At 41.8% G+C, this 24,042-nt stretch overlaps 2 protein-coding genes and 1 long non-coding RNA gene across 5 annotated transcripts; 2 read left to right on the top strand and 1 right to left on the bottom strand.

Moving 5' to 3' along the window:
- Positions 1–527: 527 nt before the first annotated feature.
- On the top strand, positions 528–11,090 carry LOC119014950 (protein FAM171B). Its single transcript, XM_037090410.1, has 8 exons — positions 528–1,086; positions 3,110–3,343; positions 4,658–4,750; positions 4,904–5,062; positions 5,281–5,451; positions 5,545–5,661; positions 5,764–5,887; positions 6,538–11,090. The coding sequence occupies exons 1-8, from the start codon at positions 855–857 to the stop codon at positions 7,850–7,852; spliced, it is 2,445 nt and encodes an 814-aa protein (XP_036946305.1). The 5' UTR covers positions 528–854; the 3' UTR covers positions 7,853–11,090.
- On the bottom strand, positions 5,313–23,840 carry LOC119014955. 3 transcript variants are annotated; one of them, XR_005073123.1, is made up of 4 exons: positions 23,733–23,838; positions 11,914–12,018; positions 5,814–5,881; positions 5,313–5,448 (listed from the first exon to the last, which is right to left on the bottom strand). It is a non-coding gene; the product is annotated as an uncharacterized LOC119014955 (long non-coding RNA). The 3 variants fall into 3 exon arrangements; XR_005073122.1 differs by having other exon boundaries at positions 5,814–5,873; XR_005073124.1 differs by lacking the exon at positions 11,914–12,018 and having other exon boundaries at positions 23,733–23,840.
- LOC119014952 (calcitonin gene-related peptide type 1 receptor-like) lies at positions 12,523–21,615 on the top strand. The gene is made up of 13 exons (XM_037090413.1): positions 12,523–12,695; positions 15,825–15,900; positions 16,669–16,822; positions 16,924–17,034; positions 17,133–17,245; positions 17,333–17,424; positions 17,511–17,637; positions 17,719–17,872; positions 17,950–18,010; positions 18,099–18,165; positions 18,242–18,460; positions 18,645–18,686; positions 18,847–21,615. Exons 2-13 carry the CDS (start codon positions 15,835–15,837, stop codon positions 19,051–19,053), a joined length of 1,413 nt encoding a protein of 470 aa, XP_036946308.1. The 5' UTR covers positions 12,523–12,695; positions 15,825–15,834; the 3' UTR covers positions 19,054–21,615.
- Positions 23,841–24,042: the final 202 nt, after the last annotated feature.

Genomic DNA, 24,042 nt, shown 5'->3' with positions numbered 1-24,042 from the left:
TCATCCAGGGATCTCAGTTTACCGACAGGGGGCCACGCACACCCCGATGATGTAACAGCGTCTCCCGATTTACCGAAGATGGGCCTGACAGACAGAGCCCTCACTCTGAGGCTTTTTCATTGCATTTCAACAGTCATCAAATTTTCAGCACACACACACACAAAAAAATAATTTATTATTTTATCTATTAAATGTGACACTTTTGATGCTACTCAAAATTATTTAAGAATATTTTTGCTTTTTTTTATTGTTTATCCTGTGATATCTTTGACTTTTACAGGGAGTATGAGGGGTGAGAAATACACGAGGAGAGGAAGTTTTCTGTTCTTTTTCATTATGCACTTCAGGAAAAAAACTAAATGTTGAAGTTATAATACAATCTTGTGTGGCCACCTCTTCCTAGGTTGTGTGATCTTTTACATTTTTTAATTAATTATTTAATATATGTATATATGTATATATATATATATATATATATATATATATATATATATATATATATATATATATATCATGGTCATGTTGCTATTCTCTGCAATAATACAAAAACAGTGGGGAAAAATAATCTACTTCCGGATTGGCCTACAAAAATAGGCTACGTCATCCCGTCATCATCCCTGCAGCACTCGGAGTGACACATCCGTCCAGTGTGGACGATCTTGGGTCACACACACCCAGCCTCAGCACCAGCTCATCCTTCTTCTCCACCGGGTTTGTTCCCAGCAACCTTTTCAAGACACCGTGAGAGGGATGAGGCCTTCGTGATCCGGACACACACACACACACACACACCGCTGGACCTGGTTCTCCTGCTCCCGGTTCGGTATGTCTGTGAGCCTGCTCCCCCTCTCGCCATGCCCGCTGCTGAACGCCACCTGCCGCCGCCGCTGCTCCTCTTTCTCCCGTCGCTGCTTCTGATCTCCTGCCTGGATGGGGCGGTGAGAGGAGCGGAGGAGGAGGGCGGCGGCCTGCCCTCCTCCTCCTCCTCGCCCGGGGACAATGGCCTCACCGTCGCGCTCGGAGACCCGTCCAGCACCGACCCGACCGCTCCCGGGAGATCCATCAGCCCGTCGGCTCTGATCGCAGGTAAACATCACCAGAGACGATCTCTGCTGGAGTCTCATTGTTGTTAGACAAAATGGAAATGAGCTGCACTGTGACTCACAACCCAATCAGGTGCTGTGCGTCCATCCAGAGTTTTGGGTAAATTAAGGTAATCTTCACCACATTTCTTTAAAATAATGCTGCATAATTTAATTGTTGTTGAGAATATATACATTATAAAGACGTTTGCTGCTGTTTTATTGGGTCTTTATGGGGAAAATGCTGCAAATATGTTCACAAAATGCACAAAAATGTCACAAAACGCAGCGTTGCCTTCAATCTGATGCTCTCAACGTGATTATCTTTAAAGGTGCAGTATGTAGGAATTATAATCAGACGCCTGAACAAACTAAATCATCAAATTCTCTTTGTTTTCACCACAGATAAACAAACTGACCTTAAAGGACAGCACAGTGTTTATATGTGGCGGACCCTGCCACCCTGCTAGCTTCAAACAGTTCAGTTATGGAAAACATAAATATGTCTGAGTTTGTATTATTACCTTGTTAATATTCTGTATATCACAGTTCTGAATATGAATTTATTTATTGTCATTTTAATGACATTTCTCTAGATAAAATTGTTTTTTATTATATACATTAAAATAAAGTTTTCCTGCAGTTTTTGGGGGTGTTTATACAAGGGAAGTTTATGTAAAAGTGAATATAAAACAATGCAGATAAATGTCACGAAATGCAGGGTTGTGTGATTATTTTAAAGGTGCACTATGTAGATTTTTCAACCAGACAAGAAAACTCTCCAGTAACTGATTTTTTAACACATAAACAAACTAAATAAATGAATTCTTTGTTTTCATGACTGAATAAACAAACGACAACACAGGTTCATACTGTTTTACCCTGCCAACTTTCTAGCTACAAACATAGTTCTAGGACTTTATTGTCCTCTGAGAACAGCTGAGTTTGTATCATTACATCATCATTACTGTAAATAAATAAAGTATAGTTATGAAGTGTCATGATTTTTGTACTTCCTTGTATCGATACTGGCCCCAAAACGTGCAAATCAGACAGGCTCTAATTAAAGATTATCAAAATAGTGTCAGTTGAAGTCAAATTTATGACAGTTCACTTAAGGATTTTAAGTTTTTGAAAGAATTTAAGCAACAGCAGCCACAGAATGTCATGAAAACGATCATTTTAAAGGAGCAGTCTGTAGTTTTGATGAAGACATTTGAATCAGAAATATTAATTGTATTGTAAATATTAAAATCCTAAGCTTGAATTCCATCTTAAAAACTACACATTGCCCCTTTAGTGCAACCTATTTATCTGAGGTCTTTAAACGCTCTGTATTCTGTGTATTTGTCAGTCATAATGAAGCTAATATTTAATTAAACCCTGCTGTATGTTTGCAGTTGTTTCCCTGAATGTACTGATGAGCTGTTGGACAGAACTCGCAGGCGATCCGGCCGGCGCGCTAAGAGGATTAAGATGTATAATGTGGAAGGTTTGAGGGATTAGGCTGCTTATCGTTTTGGCCCGAGCAGGTGATGTATTAATGGGGGGGCGCTGTAATCCTGCTGATACAGAAGGTGAGCCGGTGCTCTTTTGATGGCGATGGCCTCTGTTTACATTTGGGTTTAAAAACAAAAAACAAAACACACAATCGGACACCTTCTAGGAACGCAAGCTGCCGTTTACAGACCAGATCTGAGGCTTGGAACAGCCACTCGGGTCAAAACAGGACCATAGGTTGAGTTTTTGTGGTGATTCATCTCTTAAAAACCTGATTTGATATAAACAGATATCCTCTAATCAGTGAGAAAGACTTGTTCGAGTAGCTTTTCTCTGCCACTTCACTCTCATTCCGTTGTGCCTGCCTCATCATTTTTTCATGGTGAGGGAAAGGTTACCGAGTTCTGCTGGGATGAAGCAGCGGAGGCTCGTCTGCATATTGATAGAACTCATGCGGAGACACGTGTGTCCGCGAACGACGTCGAGCAAACAAAAGGGTCTAAATCTGGTGATTTCCCCTCTCCCAGAGTCCCAGTTCGCCCTGAAGGTCCTGGTGAGGGACATGGTGACCCGCCAGCCGCTGCCGGGCTCCACGGTGGACGTCTACGTGAACCACAGTCTGACGAGCTCGACCCAGACGGGAGCGAGAGGCGAGGTCCTGCTCCGGGTGGCGTACAGTCCACGTCTCAGTCTGACTCTGCTGGGGCACATGCAGGGCTACGTCCCCAGCCCGCTGCCCTGGAGCACCACCAAGAGACCCAGTGAGTAACACCACACCATGGCTATTTAAAGGCTGCGGGTATCCGAGCAAACACCGGCTCTTCATCTTCTTCTTCTTTCTTTTTATTGTTTAAGGTATTTCAATATATGCTGCTCTCTGTTAACAATGCAGAGAGCAGCACAGAGATGAGGAAGAAATTCAAAATCCAGCAGCTTTAAACGACTCCAGCAAAACCATCTAAAGGCTCGTGTAGACAACCAAGTACAACCCGCTCACATGCGGCTGATAATAAAGTGATTAATACATGTATATTGTTACACAGAGCCCCTTTAAATGGTCCCAAAACTGTGTAAAGAAGCTTGATTGTTCTCATCCTCTCTGCTGGACGCTAAGCTGAGCAGCTCCGGGGTCACAGCTGACCCTGACCTCCACTTGGAGGAAGGATTTTCCAACAAGGATCGATCGGAGCCTGAAGAACAAACACGACTGAGGCATTTAGCCGATACTCTCAGTCTTCATAAACAAACACCATCATAGCTGTGGACACAAAAACAATACAGTGATGTAGTGGGAGGCTCGAACGAGAGGAAAATGATTTTATTTGCTGTGTGTGAGCACTTATTTCCTGTCGTGCAGCCCCTCTGTGTTCACACAGCTGCATTATTCATGCTCATTATAGATTAATGAAGTGTCTGCAACAACATACAAGTTGAGGTTTGTTCGTGATGAAGCAATTTATGTTCCCTGCGTACAGTCAAGTGTAACCAGACGCCGCGTCCTGTAGCCGTTTTTTTTTATTGATCCTCTCCACAGCAGCGCAGCAGAGTCGAGAGCTGCCTCAGCAAACTGTCTTTGTCCTGCGCCGAATCAGATGCAGAGAGGAGAGGGGGGTGGGGGCCACGCCGATCTCATGTTGGTGTGGGGAGAAAAAAGGTGGGGGTGCCTCACTCTGACTCTATTGTCTGTGGTCCCACTTCCTCCATCCGGTCGGAAGCAAAGGCAGAGCAGGTGTTGGGAGGGATAAAATCAGAGGGATGATAAAGAGTGTCATCTGTCGAGACCCGCTTGGCTCCGCATCATCAGAGGCGCCTCCCTTTTGTGCTGCCGAGCCAGACGGCTGAACCCTAAAAGAGGCTTTTGATGCATAGCTGCCATCTGCTGGTGGTTTTGCAGGACTACAAGTCTCCATCAACAGCTTTTAGGTCCCAAAAAATACAGAAAAGTTGGACCTCTCGCCTCAAAAATCAGATGAAACAACGCCATCTTTTCTGAAAGGATCATTTATAGATGAAGTGGATGGATTTATGTTTCTGTTATGGTGACTTTCTGACCTTTTGTTCGTATCTTCCTGCAGTTTTCTCGGCTGTGACGTTGCTGCTGCTCCCTCACAGTCAGGGGAACATCTGGCTGTTTGAAGACTCGGTGCTCATCACCGGGAAGCTACCTGGTAAAGTTACACACTTTACAGTAATCCCAGTCGGTTCACCAATTTTACTGACTCAGACTGGGTATTTTAGGGGTGACTACTACCTTATACATTTAAACTTCCTGTATGATTCGTCCACGTTTTGATGACTGAAACGCCATCTTGCTTGTACAGACAGCGCATCCCAACCCAAGGTGAAGTTCCCCAAGAACCTCCTCACCATGTCTGACAAGAGCAACGTCTCCGCGGTGACAGCGTACCTGACCGTACCACAGCACCACCTAGCCAAAGACTGCAGCAACTGCACTCCGGGCGTCATCGTCAGCAAATCAGGTGAGCGTTAAACACAGCGAGGCCTCATTCATGATTAAAGGTGTTTATTCTTAGTCTGGAGCACCTAATGTTTTAGTTTGGGCATGCACTCTTGTCTTGGAACAGAAAATCTAATGAAATACACTAATGGAAAGATATTTTACCAATTATTTAAAGAGATTTTAGATTTCACATGATGCCACTTATTTTTTTCACCCCACTCTTCCTTCTGCCTGCAGTGTTCAGAAGCGTGGAGCTGAAGCCGGTGGCGGCCGTCAACGTCCTGCTGTATTCTGGCTGGGAGGAGCTCCAGGTTCGAGGGCCCATTCAGATCAGCCTGCCCCTGGGACACAACACACGCCTCAGGGCCGCTGATACCGTACCAGCCTGGGCCTTCAACCTAAAGACTGGTGAGAATATAGATTATGGAGAAGCCACTGAGTTACACTACAGAATAAGACAACATCATGCTTATTATGCTATTTTCTTCATGCCGTGCGAAGGTGCCTGGGAGAATCAGGGTCTGGGAATAGTGAAAAAATTTGGTAAAGAGCTGGTTTGGACGTACACGGCTTCTCATCTGGGCTCCTGGATCGCTGCACCCCTTCCCTCATCATACGGTACATATGGTACACCTCAGTAACTCACGTGAATTCTGACATTTGTGTTTGTGTAAGTTTTGTGTAAGCGTCTCGTACCTCTCTATAAATCTGACCATGTAGATTTCCTGGGACATGAAAGCTCTTTGGATTTCTTATCGTACCACACGTACCTGCTGGTGGGAATTTTCGGAGCAACGCTGGCTATCGTGATTGGATTTCTTTCCTTGCTGCTGTGTCACTGCCGGTAAGAAATACAAACTCAGCATGTAGAGCACTTTTTTTTCTCACTGTTACTCATTACAGATGTCTGTTTTTCATATAATCTGTGCGCTCCTATCCTTTCTTTTTCTACTGGAAGAAGATCATCAGAGTTAAGCATCTATATCAAAATCCTTAACATCTGAAGCAGGCTTTGGACTTCCAATCAAACAGCTCGCACTGTGCTATTTGATTCGGCATTCTTAGGAAGTTAGGGAGGGATATTGGTTGGCATTTACTGTAGCAAATAACATCTCGCCACCTCGCAGCTAGCAGTCCTATTAGCTGACAAATTCAGGAAATAAGATCACTAGCTGCATCTTGCTGCTCAGCAGGTACTTTCGTAACAAGCAAATCTAACACAGAGTTGTATTAACAATACAGAGAAACTGACTTCCTGTCATTGGGTTAATTACTGGTGAACACGTGATAATCAGCATGATTTTTGAGTCTCAATGCCAACTCATGAAATTTGCAGGTCAAAAAATCCAACTTTTCTAACAAATATGGCCTTTAAAGAAGGGTCTGAAAATGAAAATCGTCTCTTTAACTTGCCCTGAATTGGCCAAACATGTTTAGAAACAACCTTGTGAAACTGCAGTCGTTCTGATGACATTGTGTTTCTTTCACATACAGAAGTTGTAATCGAGAGCCGAGGAGAAGGAGGCGAGCACGCTTTTCCAAACTCACGGTGGTGAAGAAAGACCAGACCACCTCAACCCACATGGAGGAGGGTCTGTTGTTCCGGTCTGGCGAAAACAGCCTTGCTTCCTGCAGTGTCCAGTGTGAACCCTCCACGCCGAGGCACAAGGCCAACTACAACATCTATGTGGAGGATCCAGGGAGTCACCCGGCGGGTTCTTTTTATGAGAACATTGCTCCGGATCGAATCAAAGGTCCCCAGCTGTCTCACTACATCAACAGCGAAGAGGTGGCTCGTCTTCGGGAGAAGTCAGAGCAGAACAACATGAACTCTGACAACTTCTTTCAAGACAAGCTGGTCCATCTCTACAACCAGCCGGTGGCTATCATTCAGGCGCCAGAGCTTTTCAGTGCTCAGGAGCAGCAGCTGTCCGGCTGCAAGTCTGCTACTTTCCCCCGCAACGGAGTGGAGTATGATCCTCACTCTGAGCCTGCAAGTAAAGACAGCTACACCCAGACACTACCCAAAGTCCCTCACCACCACTCCCAAGGAGGAAGCAGCCCACAGCCAAACAGCCAAGATGAGCCCCAGCCTCTGGAAACTCCTCCGCAAGGCCAAGGTCCTAACGCCGGAGTGTGGGGACGCTACAGTAACCTCCTGGAATCCTCGGTCTCTGTGCCTGGGACTCTTAACGAGGCGGCTGGGATGCAGGCCTTCAACAGCGGGCAAGGCTTACCCAGCGAGCTGCAAGGGATTTCAGAGCGTACCCTACTGGAACTGACCCGGGGCAAGCCCTTGTCATCCCACCCCAGAGCCTGGTTTGTCTCCTTGGATGGGAAACCAGCCGCCCAAGTTCGTCACTCTATTATTGAGCTCCAGAGTCGCCACCGCCCGCCAAGCAGCAACGACACCAGCCTGGACTCTGGAGTGGACATGAACGAGCCACTGCAGAATATCCGTGAGACGGAGCGTGACAGGCCATCGATCAGGGCCTCGTCCCTGCCCCACCACAGCCGAGGAGGGCGTTACGGCGAAGAGCAGGACCTGAGCAGTAGTGAGAGTGGCACCACGGCCACCTGTACACCAGAGGACCCTTCCCTGAGGAACATCTTAGACGGGAGCAGTGGGGCTATTCCCAACATTCCCGAAGAGCGAGACGGGATGGATACATCCAGCGCTCAGGAGGACAGCGAGTCGAGAGGAACGCCGCCCCCACGCCGTCTGAGGAAGGTGAGGGAGAAGGGGAAGACGGAAAAGAGGAGTGCCAAGCATGTCCGCGAGGGTAGACCTCTGACCAAGCGAAGTTAGAGCATGGCTCATTGCAAATTCCCAGCATTTTTTCATTAATGTCCCATTAACCTTTTATTGAGCTGTTTCATCACATGGTGTCACATCAGTGCTGAGCGACCTGGATTTGTTTTGACCACTTGTGCTCACACAGGCATTGTTGTTGTTGAGTTCTGTGATTGTACAACTTTGCCAAAGAACGCGTAAGCTAGCTCAAGAAATAAAGCAGGATCTATGTCATGTCCAAGCATTATGTAGCTGCTGTTAGACAAGTACGTGCACCATGTTCTCTCATTTTTCCAGAATCTGAAGATCACCAGCGAGATTCTTCACAGCAAAATGTCCGTGTGAACACGATATCTCATCGTCCCCAGTACTGGCATTAAAGAGGGTGCCTTCTTACTGCCTGTAATCGTTAAATGATTACAAAAGACGTGGTAGTTGTTGATACTTAGTTAAATCCGGTGAGATTGCAGGATGGACACAGATACAGGTCTATGTGTAGTGCACTTAACCTCACCGAAAATGCCTGCTGTAAATTAAATAAGATATAGAAGCTTTCCCAGTTTGCAGTCCTGACATCTTGTTTGCCTCATTTAACTTAAAAAGAGACTCTGGGGTTCATGAAAACACTCAGTTATGTTATCATTGGTATCAGCTTTTCAGACAATTGTAAGGTTTTAACTCATGACACGAAATACTCCTTTATATCGGAGTGATAATCACAGATGTACAGTGTAAAGCTAAGCTGCCATTTTGAAGTTATCGCACCTGATATTCAAGGTTTGAAGCCTACGATTATGTTAGAATGCATGAAAATGAATGTTTCCTTGTGTGTATGAAAATATTTTGTGTTTTACTGTAGAGCTAACATTACATCATTGTAGCAGTTAGATTACTCTGTGACTGAATGATTCGTTTCATTGTCTCATCTTGAATGAAGACTCAGTGTCGTGCTGCCAACTGTAACTACTATTACAGGACTTCTCTACTATGATCACGGGTGAATCCAATTTTAAATTCCACACTTAGACTCACCGCTGAAACATGTCAAAGTTTTCTTTTATGGGATTCATTAGTGTGACTGGTGAGTGTGGGACAATAGTTTCTGATTGGTTGGAAGGTTGCAGGTAATAATTTGAAAGCCAATCTTCTGCTTAGCCCTACAAGTTATCCATTATTATTATTTTCTTGTTTTAATAACATGCAGCACTATTTCCTGTAGGTTTTTCTTTTCTTTACAACATGAATTTGGTGCCTTGGAGTTTTTCTTTCACAACCAAATGAGAAAATATATTAATTCCTGGTCAACGTGACCATGGGATTACTTCCTTTAAACTGGGAGATATGACCGAAGAGAGAAATATAGTTTTAAACAGATGTTCAATTTAAAGTTTTAATGTTAATGGTGCTGAACATACGGCCTACAGAGTGGTTTTGGTTTTTGGGATGGCAAGTCAGTTAGCAATTGGCCCAGACTGAAGTATCTCAACAACTGTTTGATGGATTGCCATCAAATTTCTTACATTCATGGTTCCCACTGGATGAACCCTTCTGACTTTGCTGATATTTGTTGCCTCTAACGCCACCATGAGGTTGACATTTGTGATTTTGTATGAACTGTTTCAATTAGATGGATTGCCCGTACTAACTTTGGTGATTCAGAGACTTTTCACAAACCACCATCAATAGACCAAAATTTCTATTTTTGACAAAATATGTACAAAACTACATTCCTGTTAGCCTCAGCCGTGGTGTTTAGTGCGAATTAATGTTAGCATGCTAACATGCTTAACTACGATGGTGAACAATGTCAACTTTGTTAGGCATATACCTGCTTAACATCACCGTTGACATTGTGAGTTTGTAAGGATTCTGGCATTAGCGTTAGCACTACTGCACAGCCTTGTTTAGCCGTTAGCATAGGCGTTGACCAGGGCTGTCCAAAGTGTGGCCCACGGGCCACCATTACGTTCAATTTAATACACCGGATGTTTCTATGCTTGAATAAAACATTTAATTAATTACAAATAATTCTACTATAGCTCACTGTTCATGCCGTTTTAATTTTGTCGTGAGGTAAAATTCTCTTAAAATATGTAGGATCCCTAATTATCATTTACTTTTCATAGTAAGTGCACAGTCAAGTTAAGGAAAAAAAACCTTTTGCCTTGTTTAGGTTTGACCATTTTTCAACAAATATGTACACATAAGTATTTTACCGAGGTGAAATTTAAAACAACAAAGTCGCATGTATGCCTGCGTTTCATATCTGTCCTCTACTAATTGACATGGCAGCTTTTGTCTCAAGTCAAACAAAGCACACCACACTTTAATATGAGCCCACTTGTTACACCGGCACACAGCATTCCCAGACACATATTGACTTTTCAGTGTGTAAATAGTACAACAAAAAAGACAACAACACAACAATACTGATGTCGTTATTCACTCATGATAAGGTTTGGCAAAACACTCACCATGAATACCAGAAAGTGGTTCAACTAGCAATATTTACCATAAATTCAAATTTTAAAAGGAACTTTGCAGCCACAGTTTTGCCATATTTAGTCTTCCGTATTGGTACTAATGTAAATTTTTCACTTCATTTTGTAAGTATAAGGCTGGATTCTGTAGCTACATCCATGTGTTCTTTTGTATGTATATAGTAAAGCAACATTTTATGTATTACATGGCTGTGATTTAACTTATTTTGTGCTGTTTTTCTCATCTCAAAGCGAGAGGTCTGAGAGGTGTGTTCAGTGAATGGCTGAATGACGAGACGAGATATGAGAAATGTTATTGATAGTCATTTTTTTAAGGTTTAGCGTAAGAGGGTGTCTTTTCAAAAGGGAGTGTACAAGCCTGAGCTTTGTGATTTTTAAATGTAGCGACAATTTGAGCACTTAATCATTCAGTATGCTTACGAATGAAAACACTTTCTCCTGCTAGTCATCGGCTTGAAAGTACAGTATATCCCAGCTTACACGGCGACGCGTGGAGTAGTTTGTGAACACTTTGTGCTGATACTTCTTGAAATCGAACCTACTGCCACTCCCGTTTTAAAGTGTTCTCACTGAATGTATTTGTATTGATTTCAATGTGTTCTATAGTGTGCTCCTCCTGTGTCCAGCCATCGAACCTCATGGGCTTTTGTTTCTTCCAAAATGGGCACCTTTTGTGTTTACCTCTGTAATGATAGTAGTGTAATTAGTCTTGCCTTTTTGTGCACTAAATTAATAAACTTACTTGATACCAATTATTGTTTGGATATTTTTTTCTGGCAATGTCTTTAAATCCATTAATTGTACACATCAAATGTCTTTACTGGTCTTGGGGGCTACAACTGCATTTGTAAAAGTGATGTTACTCAATGGCCAAGTTGCATTGTGGGTAATATAGGCTCTAGATTTTGGCTCATAATGATCTAAATATGATCATGAAACTTTGACTTTTTCTCTGGTTCCTCTGGTGGTCCGCCAACTCCTTGACGCAGACGATGTGGACGTAGTTGAAGAGCACAGAACATTTTCCACATGATTTTCTCTGTGTTTGGAGGAAACATCCTCTTTTGTGAATATCAGGAGATTTGAAGCTCATTTTATAACATCCGCAAATCTGTGCTAGTGGTTTCCTCCGAACACGCCGCGTGTCAACAGCTGGACGTGCTGGACTGGGATGTATAGGGGTCATGTTCTGGCCAGTGGTGCGACAAGAGCTGACGAGAACATCTCACCATCCTGAAACACGACTGCAGCGTAACAATGACAGTGTGAACTTTGGTTTCTTTGCTTCTCTGTGAAAGTAAACTGAATGTCTTTGGGTTGTTGACAAAACCAGACATTTGAGGACTTCATTTTGGGCATTTTTTCATGATTTCCTGACATTTTATAGACTAAACAACTCGTCGTTTAATCGAGAAGATAACTGACGGATTCATCGACAGTGAAAATAAATACTGCCCTGCGCGACATTAAAAGTCTATCTTATCTAATCTTATTGATCAGGTGTTCCTTTTGACATTCAAGCTCAATTTTAAGTGTAATATGGGGTGTGTCACAAATCACTGGGCCTAAGGATACCGAGGAAAACGTGGCGTGAGGGCCTCGGTCCTGGTGGATCCGGACAACATCAGAAGCTGTGTTCCCGGCCATCCTGTCACTTCAGAGCAGACTTGATGTGGATATCTGCGATCATATATGTTAAAAGAAGCATTAAGTAGTCAGATTAATACAGTCACCATTCAAAAAGTAATCCCTGACTAGAAATGCCCTGTTGCCATGGAGCAGCAGAGGGCGCCGTTCTTGAATTACTAGTCAGATTTACAGAAGTAAACAGAGAAAAGCGGCATTTTTCTGATAACATAATGTCTATTTCTTATATGTTTGAAATGCAGAACATGTTTTTACGTCAATCTGTAGACATACCGGGATTATTAATCACATAAACACACCACATACGAACATACGAACGAATGTTCTCTCTACAATTAAAACACATTCATTAAGTTGTAGGATTTAGTTTAAAATCAACACCCAGGACATTAAAGTCACTTTTAAATCATATGTTGTGTATTAAATGTGTTATAAATGATACAATTCAAAGGTTATCACTCGTGGTAATGGAGTGTAGGGATGTCCCACAAAAGGCAGGCATGTGATGTCATCCACAGCCCCAGACTGGTTTTTATCTTTACAGCTCAGTGTCGCCTCTGACTCTGTGTGAAACACACACACACGCCGACGGACTACTCTTCAAGAAAAAACACAAAAACGCTGCTTTTCTTTTTCCCTGCAAAGGTCAAACTGAAGGATTATTCTACAAGAGGTGGCTGAGCTTTTATTATTCTCCCGCTGCTGCAAAGGTAAGCTTGTTTAATAGTCACAGTTTGTCAGCATTTAGACTGTGATTAGTGTTGAAGAGCGGTTACGGTGCTGAACACAGGTCGGATTTCACTTTACAAATGTCAAATGTGGAACTTTAGGAGGTTTGTTGCAGGGGAAGTATATTTTTGATAAGGTACAAACAATGTTTCCCTAAACTTTGGTGAAAAAAAGATGAAAATCCCACCAAAAATCTGTTTTATTTAATAGTTTTAAGAGTTAGAAAAGCACGTATTATGATTTGTATGATTTCCTATACACACCTGCTTTTTTACTCAAATTGTTAACAGTTCAATACCTATTTTAAATTCTTTCAAACAAAAGGATGCTTCTGATTTTATGTGGCGTAACCTCGACCCACCTGTTATTTAGTCACACCTAACAAGAGAAGCCTGCTCACATGTTGGCCGTGAGGTGTTGAAATGTGAATTCCCACACTGATATGTTTTTAATAAAGGAAACTTCACATGGCGACGAGTGTTAAACCCCGGTGTTGTGGGGCAGATGGTTCACACAGTCGGGGAGTAACTGCACTTTGAGTTATTGACTGTCGTTGGAGCGATTCTCTGGGTGTGTTCGAGGAGACATTCATCTTGCAAACTGACAGAGATTTCCTGAATTAACAGTCGGGGGAGTTGGAAATTAAGTTTGTTGATCTGTGTTACAAAATGTTTTCATTCCAAATGAAAAGTGAAGTGATGAGTGAGTGTGTCACTCTCTCGGGGATGGGGAGAGTTTCAGAGACACTCACTGGTGACTGTTTCGGATGTTTTGTCAGCGTCTTTTCTTGCACTCGAGGGTATTCTTTGACATTTAAGTCATTATGCAACACTCTTCTTCAACAATCAAGCCCTATATGTTACATATAATTACTTTATAAAATGTTTGGGTAAGAGGCAGATTAAACTCCTGCTTTTGCCTTATTAACATGAAACTAAGTGTGTTGAATAAGTTTATTTTTTACTTTCTCTTTTTTTAGGGATCAGTAGCTCATGCTTTTAATTTTACCTTCATTTTTGTCATGATCAGCTGATTTTCATTAGGATTTATGGTGTTTACTGTGTTTCTTACTGTTTTTTATGCTGTTTTATGTTGTTATCTTGTAATGTGTAAATGCCAACAGGGATGAATGTTGCAAAGTCTACATGCTGTGGAATGTATTAAAGCTCCATTTTATATGAAGAAACCTTCTGTAAATGTATTTTATGTTGTTTTTGAAAATGAAAATACAGTCGTAAGATGATGCTGTTGCCCAAATTGCATTTTCATGTAGTTTCCCTTCAAAACATGTAAAAACAACCCGTCTCTTGTTCCATTTAAACCAGAAAACCATCGCTTACTAGACACATTTTACCACCCTGGTGTTGAAAAATGAAAAATAAAATGACTTTTATCTCACTAACTTCAAACAGCACCGCGATATGTTGCTTTTTATGACATTGTTTCGTAGACTAAGGCGTTGCAGCTCATTACATAATAGTAGAACTACATCTGTAATGCCTTGTTGGTATGTTAACAGTGAGTTATAATGTGGTGATCATCTTTAATGACAACACAATGCTCTCTGGTGCCTCGGTGTCATAAAACATTACAAATGTGACTTAATTTAATATAAGTTCAAGTGTCTTACAAAGCCACTGTGGTAAGTACTGATGATCTTATGACGAGTGTGGTCGTCACAGTGGTTGTGTAAACTCCATGGTTTCATCTTCACCATCTTAGATAAAAACCACGTATTATGATGCAGCAAAGGTTCTTTTAGACACTTGACAACACATTACATTTGACCTACCAGCAGATCTGTGCAACTCTTAAACTCAAACGCACAAAAAATATCTCGATGGAGGATCATAATATACAAAAGGCTCCATCCATTTCCAATTAATACCCTCAATACTCTACTTTCTATACGCACACAATTTGTTCAACCTACCAGTGAATACAACAAACAAAAAATAACGCTGTTTTATTACCTGGACACTAGCGGTGGCTTACAGGCTAACATTAGCATCCTGGGCTCCCTCCCTACTACTCTACTGTATTATAACACAAGTTAAACAAAGTCATATCTCAAGTGTTTTGTGACTGCTGATATTAGAAAACGTATTTGTAAGAGCGTGAAGCTCGACATGAACCACTCATGTTCCACAAAATGAAAACATAAATCGTCATTTTTATCTTCTGTGCAGCAACTTCCTGAAATAAAAAAGTGACAGGGCCCTAAATTTAAATGTCAATAAAACGTCCAGCCAATTTAAACTGCTGTGTCCATAGTTTCCACTGCGCTCACAGTAACTGTCACACCTCTTCTAGGATTATCTTTAGTCTGGAAAAAAGCCCTTCATGGCAAAATCATTTCTGCTTCTGCTTTCAGCTTTGCATAGTTGTGTATTATCTGGGTGTAGATGAAGTTGCCCAATTTTAAATGCTTACCACTTGGAGCATCTACTACGTGCGCACGCTCATACTGATGTCATTATTTGGCTAAACCTTGGTTAAACCTTCTCAACATGCATAATAAGCATGCAGGAAGGAAGCTGTGGAGAACTGAGGAAGTAGGAGGCCAAAACTGTAAAATCCCCCCGACATCCAAAAAAAAGGGTTCCAGAGATATCTCAGATCAACAACATAGGTTTGGTGACACAATTGCGCTTTTGTTTACATGATTCTGGATTAGAGCAAAGGTTGATGAACTGGACATTGTTCAAAGTGAGACTGACCCTACAGTCATGATATTTAAGGAAGGGAAAATCAACTACAGGGTCGTTTAATACAGAAACACAATGATACAAAAACAAATATGTTAATTAAATGACAGGTTACCATTGTACAGTATGGGTGTGACAGCATGTGAACTGGTTTGGCTCCAGCTCCTTGTCAACACACCGCGTGTTGGATCACGTTTGCCGCTGCTGCAGAGACTCCGGAAGCGTTTTTTTCTTATGGCGCTCTGGGGGGGAAACTATTTGGGATGGTGCTAAAAGTTTTACCCGTTCCTCCGAATCGCACAAAAATAACTTCCAAGGAAACAGAAGTAGGAGCGAACTGTTCAATTTATCTATTGTCTTCATGTGTAAAGTCTCACTCTTGCTTTTTTCCTTTTTCATCAGATTACCCGTGATGATCGGAGCGCAGATGGATCTGAGCTGCTTCGTGTTTCTTCTGGTCCTCTGCGCCCTCAATAAGGTATCTGAACTGTGCAGCTGTTCACCAGAAATATGCTGTTTTTGGTTAAATATTCACCCAAAGGAGAAGCATCTTTAATGTTTTTGTATCTTCAGCATTGATATTAAGATCATCCATCCATCACTGGATCAAGAATTTCAAGCTCTTGCCCTAAAAAGTGTCCATAAAACGACAAAGAATTACAAGCCTTTATTTTATTGCATTTCCTGTATTTTGGCGATGCACTGGTGGCATTTTGTGTTCCTGTTTTTTAGAATATTTATAACCGTGACTACATTTTTACTTTATGCTTAGCTTAGCTTTTTGTGTCTAGAAAAAAAAGCAGTCGAATCATGTCCTTTAAAACTGTTTTCATGACTGGTTGGATTCTCTAAACCTCCTGATGAAGTCTTTAAAGGGGCACTCCAGTGATTTATTTAATGTTGGGTTTATACAACATTGGACAACTTGAAAGGTGCAATATGTAAGGATTGACCCAACTGTCAAATTCATAATCAAATAAAGGGACACTGGGATGGATCAGAGCTAGCTGGTTAGCATATATAACTCTCAAAACTGCTATTTCTTCACATTTTGGTGACAATATAAGTTAATTTTTAACTGATTTGTGCTCTTTGACCAATTAAGAGAGACAGATTTCTAAAATTTAATGAACAAAAATCGGAGCAGCTGAAGATTTTACATTCTAATACGGGTTAAACCTGATCCTACACTTCCCACAATGCATCTTGAGAGCATGTCTCATGTATGTTTGTGTATCTGTCTCAGCTGATTGTGGCGACAAGCCCTGAGGATGAGTACCAGGAGGAGCATCTGAACCATCGGGGTGAACACCAGGCGACACAGAACCAGATCGCTCTGGCCCAGTACGAATGTTTCCAGAGGATGGTGAAAGAGTCCCACCGCAAGACAAAAACAATTGGTGAGAAGATGATGTCAAAAAGCAGTTGAGGATTTTATTTATTTATTTTTTTGATGTTACTATTTTGCATTACTATGCGTGTGCCCTTTTGTTGTGGGCAGGGCCGGAGTGCAACAGGACCTGGGACGGGTGGCTGTGCTGGGATGAAACTGACGCCGGTGTAACAGCAGAGCAGAACTGTCCGGACTACTACGGCGATTTTGACCCTCATGGTAAATTTAATTGCCGCCTATGCGCTCTGTCAAATCTGTAGCAGTATACTAACCATTGCGTTTATTTTTAAGCTTAATCTCTTTTTTTTTGTCGACAGTCCAGGCATTCAAAGTGTGCACAGAGACGGGTGAGTGGGGACGCCACCCGGAGAGCAACAGGACGTGGACGGACTTCACCAACTGCAGAGCCAACACCACGCATCACGGGAAAGTAAGGACCGATAAAGACGAGAGAATAAAAGAGTCAATAAAAAGTCATTCTGGCCCCTGACGACATGTTGTTTTTGTGTGCTCACAGGCGGCAATGACTCACTTCTACTTGGTTATGATCGGTCAGGGCCTGTCACTGATTTCACTGCTCATATCATTAGGAATATTCTTCCATTTTAAGTAAGTAAGTTAAGTGAGTGCGTAAAATTGTTAGTTTTTATTTTCAAAAAGTTATGGTCATGTTTCTCACATTGTATGTGCTGCAGGAGTCTGAGCTGTCAGAGGATAACGCTCCACAAAAACCTCTTCGTGTCGTTCGTGCTGAACTCGATCATCACCGTCGTCTGGCTCACAACGATGTCCAAGAAACAGGGACACACGAGTGACGATTCTGTAAGTAGCCAGCGTCTTCCTCTGCATTTAAACTCTCTGTAAAGCTGTGAAAGCTCACGTCGCTTCCTTCTTCCCGCCCAGGCGAGCTGCAAGCTGCTGACGTTCGTCCACCTGTACCTGCTGAGCTGTAACTACTTCTGGATGCTTTGCGAGGGGATCTACCTGCACACACTGATTGTTGTGGCGGTGTTTGCAGAAAAGCAACACCTCATGTGGTATTACCTGCTGGGATGGGGTGAGTAAGCATTCATGCGAATATTTTATGATACATCTAAACTTGAATCTCGTTAACGCTCCGATTGGGTTGTGCAGGTTTCCCACTCGTGCCAGCGGTGCTACATTCGATAGCGCGCCACTGCTACTACAACGACAGGTGATCCTTCTCGATTTTTAACATATCGCTGTACTATCACGTGTTTTCCGTACTGTGTGATAAGATGATCTGTTCCATGTGTTCACAGATGTTGGGTCAGCTCAAATACAGCCTTGCTGTACATCATCCACGGTCCCATCTGCGCTGCGTTGGTGGTAAGCACCGAACCCTAACCCTAATCCTAACCCTTTCTTGTTGTTTTTATGAGCGCAACATATTTTTTAATTCCAGGTGAATCTCTTCTTCCTGCTCAACATCGTCCGGGTCCTCATCACCAAACTGAGGGTGACGCACCACGCCGAGTCCAGCCTCTACATGCGGGCCGTGAGAGCCACCCTCATCCTCATCCCACTGCTGGGCATCCAGTTCGTCCTGCTCCCCTACAAGCCTCAGGACCACTGGGTGTCTGAGATCTACCTGTACATCATGGAGATCCTCATGCACTACCAGGTCAGTACATATATATCCAACACAGCCAATAAAACAACATTCTGCAAATAGTACACATATTTCTAGGATAAGAGCATGAACATGTGGCACTGTAAACTATTTTTTTGCAGGCTCTTGTGCAGCTGTTTGAGCTTAAAGGATTCCCCATCGTGTAATTTCTCTTCTTTTTTTTTTCCCCACGCAGGGTCTCTTGGTTTCTACAATATTCTGCTTCTTCAACGGGGAGGTGAGTTATGAGCTTGATTCAGCGAGTTATTGCTGAAGATATATCATATTTCAAGGCTAAATTTTGAATTTGGGACTAGTTTTTAGGTTTGGAAAGCAGGGTTTCATTATGTTTTTGTTATGCCACCCTCCATCAACGTTCTTTGTGTTTCCTCTTGCAGGTCCAGAGTGTCCTGCGGAGACACTGGAACCAGCAGCGTATGCAGTTCGCCGGTACGTTCGCCAACGCCGACTTCTTCCGCTCTGCCTCCTACGTGGCGTCTTCGCTCACGGAGGTCCACCGCTGCTATAGCATCGAAAGCCACACCGAGCACATGAACGGCAAGAGCTACTCGGACATATTCAGATCAGACAGCCCTTTCGTGTGAAGGCGGCCCTCGACGATGCTTTGACTTCTCCGAAGATGTAACGAAGATCGACGTCAGTGTTTTCTTGGAGTTTAACTACTTGACCAACTTCTCTTTTTTCCAATCTCTCAGCCCAAAACATATCTTCCTTTTTTTGACTTTTGTTTTCTACACAAATATTACCAAAACAAACAGCGATCAAGACCAAAGACTCATATGCAATTGCAACACAAGGAATTAAAGCTTTTTTGATCGTGTGGAATAAACTTGAAGATCCCTCGGTGAACAAGAAGCTGTCCTGTTGCTAACAGTCTTGCTAAGAGAGAAGTTGTGTTTTTCTTTTCTGGGCATTTTGAGAATACTGATGCATTTAAAAAATAGATTGTTATCACCAAAGGTGTTGATTCAAAGAAAAGCACATAAAACCTGTTTAACCACCTCTCGAAATCTAGTTGTTGGCACATATCTCAGAACTTTTTTGGGACAAGGAGCCATAATGGTGCAGAGTTAGCTCAATGGCTAGCTTGAATAGCGAAGTGTTCAAATGGTAAGCAGTAAAGCCTCTTTCTGACTAGAAGGGCAAAATAAAAATGTACTTTTATTTCTTTTTAGTACTGTACAGAACTAGACATGTAAAATGTAAAAGCAAAAAAGTACAAAAACACACAAAAATGAAGAAATAATCAGCTAGCTTGCTTTGCTAAACATCACTCCTGCTTTAGCTGGCCTACTCTTGAACTACAGGCATAATCCTCTGAGGAGTTTTCTATTTATGTATCAGTTCTTTCAACTAAGTTAAAAACATACATTTCACAGTAAAATGTTGTCAGAAACATAAGCTTACATTGTCTTAACCCATGTGGCTTGATGCTAGCTGCAGTATCTTTCCAGCTAACTTTTCGTTAGCTCCACTGTGTTTTTTTTTTGTTTGTTTTTTTTTTGCTTCACATCTGATAATTCCAAAATGCTGGAGAGATTATTGTTAGGTAGTCACGGAGGAAAATACGACTGAAAAGTGCATGTGATTGTACAAATTGTATATGAATATGACATACGGTTTATCGGGACATAAAATATGATGTTATGATTAGACAGCTTTTAGCGTACTACTTTATATGATTTTAAAGTCAGCTATGAACACGTCATTGTATGTCACTTGTGTTATATTTTATGTTACGCGCCCACAAACTGCAGCTGTTTAATTAACAGACAAGACAATTCTAAATTCTCTAAAGAGTCTGGTGACCGAGAAAGAAAATCAGCAGGAACTGAGTAGTGTGACGATAGAAGTCTGTCACTTCCAGGTAGCGATGGAGCTAACTGTCCTGTCATAGAGCTGCTGGTTTCAGCCTTGTAAAACAGGAAGTAGGCTGACAATAATGAATAATTGTTATGTTATAAAAAGTCATAGTTTGACATCTGGCTTTTCTGCTGAGAGTTAGATGAGACAAAGATTAACACCACTCTGTTCATTATAAAGCTAACACTAGCTAGCAGCCTGGACCTGAAACAGGTTTGTACGCAGATAGCTAGCTCGACTCTGTCCAAACAAAATCAAACCAACTACTACAACTATTTTTTAAACATGTAGCACTGAACCCTATATAAAACTAGCTGAAATACTTTATTATACTTTCTTTCTGTGTTGAAATTTAAATGAAATGATCTTTAGAGATAGAAATAAAAATAAAGAGAATCTGGACTAGGACAATGTTATCTGTATGCTCAGTAGCAGTAGATGGATTATTTATTGTATGTTACACTGGACATTTATGTATTTGCTATGTGTTATAGGCTAAAATGTCTTATTATGGCATTATTTTTTTTAAAGAGTAGTTGGACACTGTAAAATACACTTATTTGTGTTTTTGCTGAGAGTAAAATGAGAGGAGAGAGACTCCCATTACTATGGAGTGAATATGAAGCTACAGCTAGCACCCGGTTAGCCTAGCTTAGCATAAAGAACAAGGGGAAAACAACTATTGTGGCTCCTTCCTACACCTCTAAAGATCGCTCATTAACACATTTTCACACATTTGTTGGATGTTAGCCTTTAGCATTTAGCATTCTGATCCAAGCCAGACTAGCTTTCCACTGTTCTCCAGTCTGTATGCTAAGCTCAATTAGTGAGCTGCTGGCTGTGTAAACACATGCATGTGTTATCTATCCTCTCATCTTAGTATCAGCAAGAAAGCAAATCAGCGTATTTTCAAAAATGTCAAGTTTTGCCTATTGAAAATGTATCATTTCGGAAGAATAGGCTTCTGTCTCTTCTGACTATAGTTTCATCCACTGAAGAAAGCCATGCAATAAAGCTGAAAGGTTTTTAAAAAGATAATAAGTGAGCCTTGAGTTTAGAATATATCATCCCTGATACGTTTAACCGACGTTTAATTTGTTACACATGCATTTTCTTGTATTTCAAAAGATGTTTTAGTCACGGACTGAATCTGATTTTTTCCAAATTTTTGTAACATATTTTTGTCAATAAAATCCAGACAATGCTTGTTTATACTGAAGTAATAATGCTGTAAATAAAAACAAGCTGTTTCAAACCGAAAACCAGAAAAAAAAAAAAAAAAAGACTTGCTGTGTTTGTGTTGCTTTCCTTAATGTCCTCGTTTCCCTCCAAGACAAATGAAAGAAAATATGGAAGAGTGTTTTCTTTCCCACATTTAATTAAGGGTGGGATTTCCTTGTCTGACCTTAGAAAATGTCTCCCTCTGAAATGAATATTGTTTCCAGACAAAGCCGGGCGTGTTTGCTGTCTGTTCCTCGTCCAAAACATATATGCGACCAGGTACAATTAGGAAGTCCCAAAGGAAGAGCGCTATATCTATCATCGCCGTGCATCATTTATCAAACTCCGGGCAGAGGAGCTGTAAAAGCACTTAACATGCTGCTTTTTTTCTTTCAAGTGTTAAATGCATCCATCTGCACACTTGCCGATCAAAAGCATGTGTGCGTCGCGAGCGTGACCGTTTATCTCCGCAAGTAATATTTACGAGCTACTTGCATGACTTCCATAGTCATGACCTCAATCCACAGAGGACCTCTGCGGTTTTTTTGGACAGTGCATAGGGCATCGCAGAACTCCCGATCCCCGCCCGTGTTATTTTCTGCTGAGCGCTAAACATCTGGCATTTTTTTTCACGACACAACTTTTAACACTCATCCTGTTACATTGACATAAAAAGATGGTATCCTGTGTGGTTTTCTGATGCCGCGCGCTTCCTTTACACAGAGAGAGATGAAACTAATGTGGAGACTTGAATCTTGATGTTTGAGTTGTTTACCTATCACAACACCACCCGACAGGCCCCACCTCCCTTTATTTACCTCAGTGGAAATCAGAGCAGTGGATGTATCGCAGGCTTCCTGTTTCTAAGAATACTTTGCCATTGAACTCTTGATCCGTCGGCTCTTGTGTGCTGGTAGCAAACACTTCCTCAGTCTCATGACTAACACTTGTTTACTGCCTCTAACTTCCGAATGCCTCCTCTGAAACTTAAAGCAATTAGCCGATGTTTTGTGTTCTGGTCGTTAGCAGTTCTGCGTATTTTGGGGACATTTCCTCAGAACCGGACGGACTGGAAACATATTGGGCCACATGTTTCACAGTCGTCGAAAATAATAATATACATTTGCTCGTCACGACTGCATGACGCACTAATCTGAGAAACAGACTTTTATGAACTTACGAAACACACAGTGACTCAATATTTCACTCAACTTTAGCACATTACTGACGACCTCCAATAGTTTTACGAGACATCAGACGACCTTATTCACACGGCGGCCATTTTCCCCCCAACGTCTCTCTCTGTTATGCTTCTGTGTTCAATTCTTGCAAGTCGTTTGAACGTTAATTTGACAAATTCTTGTCACTTTACAGCTGACCGATTGATTAGCGACTGAAAAGATGATGGACAGTGAAAATCTGGAGGCACGTTGGGCCATATTTAAAGGTAAAACAACATATTCGGTAACTAGCTAGCTGATGTTAGCATTCAACAACTTCCGAGCTAATGTCGACGTTTGCTTTCATCCCATGTGTTTCACTTCCAGCTTCAGACAACTGTCTCCAAGGTGTGCGTTGATATTTCTTTCCTAATCACATCCAAACAATATCATAATGAACGGTAATGCAGTTGAATGCAAACATTAGTTTTTGTCTAATAGAAGATAGTTGGTTGGTCCGATGTCCCTCTGAATTTTCATTATCTATTGTCTTTTCACTTGCTGATCAATCAAAAAGGGGTTAAATGATAGCAAATTGTCAGATTTTCTATGTTTATACGACCTGTAACCTGGAACACAGCAATACGACCTTTGCGCTTCAAACCCTGTGCATGATGTCGGAGAAAAATGGCCGCCATGCGAATATGGTTATTTTGATTTTGTTGACATAATGTACATGTGCTCACCTGTTTTACAGGCTTAAGTAAAAGAAGACCTTTAGAGTTCATAAACGTGTTAAAGTCCCTGTGAGTGAGCACTCCTCTATCCACCTGACAGGTGTAGCATATCAAGATGCCTGACACCGACCTGGCAGACAACTGATGCAACTGGTTGGTTTTGTGAAACAAAAATCAAGTCTGTACGAGCTGTCAGACGCTGTGCAGGGAAGCTCCAGTGCACCTTTGTCATCCTCACCGAGGGGTTTTTACCAGATTATAGTTGAGTGGGCAAATTCTTACCTTCACATCTGGCACTTTAGAGAAGTGTTGTCTTCACAGGTGAATTGAGGTCTACACTGTACCAGGAAGCTGTGTTGTAAGCACTTAGTTCAGTGCCTAATAGTTGCTGCATGTGACCGGTCTGAAGAGCACATGTGCACTAATGAGGCTGTTTAATCAGCGTGTTGATATGAAACACCTGTCGGGTGGATTACCTTCACAGAGAAGAAGTGTTTACAACTTATGTGTGCATTAAAAAAGTCTTCAAGCTTTTACTTTAACTTGTTCAAAATATTGAGTGTAATGTCCAGTGTATTTCCACCCATGTGCA

This window comes from Acanthopagrus latus, chromosome 24, assembly GCF_904848185.1.
Source record: "Acanthopagrus latus isolate v.2019 chromosome 24, fAcaLat1.1, whole genome shotgun sequence".
NCBI classification, from domain to species: Eukaryota; Metazoa; Chordata; class Actinopteri; order Spariformes; family Sparidae; genus Acanthopagrus; species Acanthopagrus latus.
Note: the sequence above shows the minus strand (reverse complement) of the source record. Positions and strands in the feature narration are given on the sequence as shown.

Bases quoted from the DNA above. Each gene is read 5' to 3' on its own strand.
- LOC119014950 (XM_037090410.1), top strand. From the start codon at position 855: ATGCCCGCTGCTGAACGCCACCTGCCGCCGCCGCTGCTCCTCTTTCTC. The intron at 1,087-3,109 runs GTAAACATCACC...CCCCTCTCCCAG, and splicing joins CCCGTCGGCTCTGATCGCAG to AGTCCCAGTTCGCCCTGAAG. The intron at 5,888-6,537 runs GTAAGAAATACA...TTTCACATACAG, and splicing joins TTGCTGCTGTGTCACTGCCG to AAGTTGTAATCGAGAGCCGA.
- LOC119014952 (XM_037090413.1), top strand. From the start codon at position 15,835: ATGATCGGAGCGCAGATGGATCTGAGCTGCTTCGTGTTTCTTCTGGTC. The intron at 17,873-17,949 runs GTGAGTAAGCAT...TGGGTTGTGCAG, and splicing joins GTATTACCTGCTGGGATGGG to GTTTCCCACTCGTGCCAGCG. The intron at 18,166-18,241 runs GTAAGCACCGAA...TTTTAATTCCAG, and splicing joins CCATCTGCGCTGCGTTGGTG to GTGAATCTCTTCTTCCTGCT.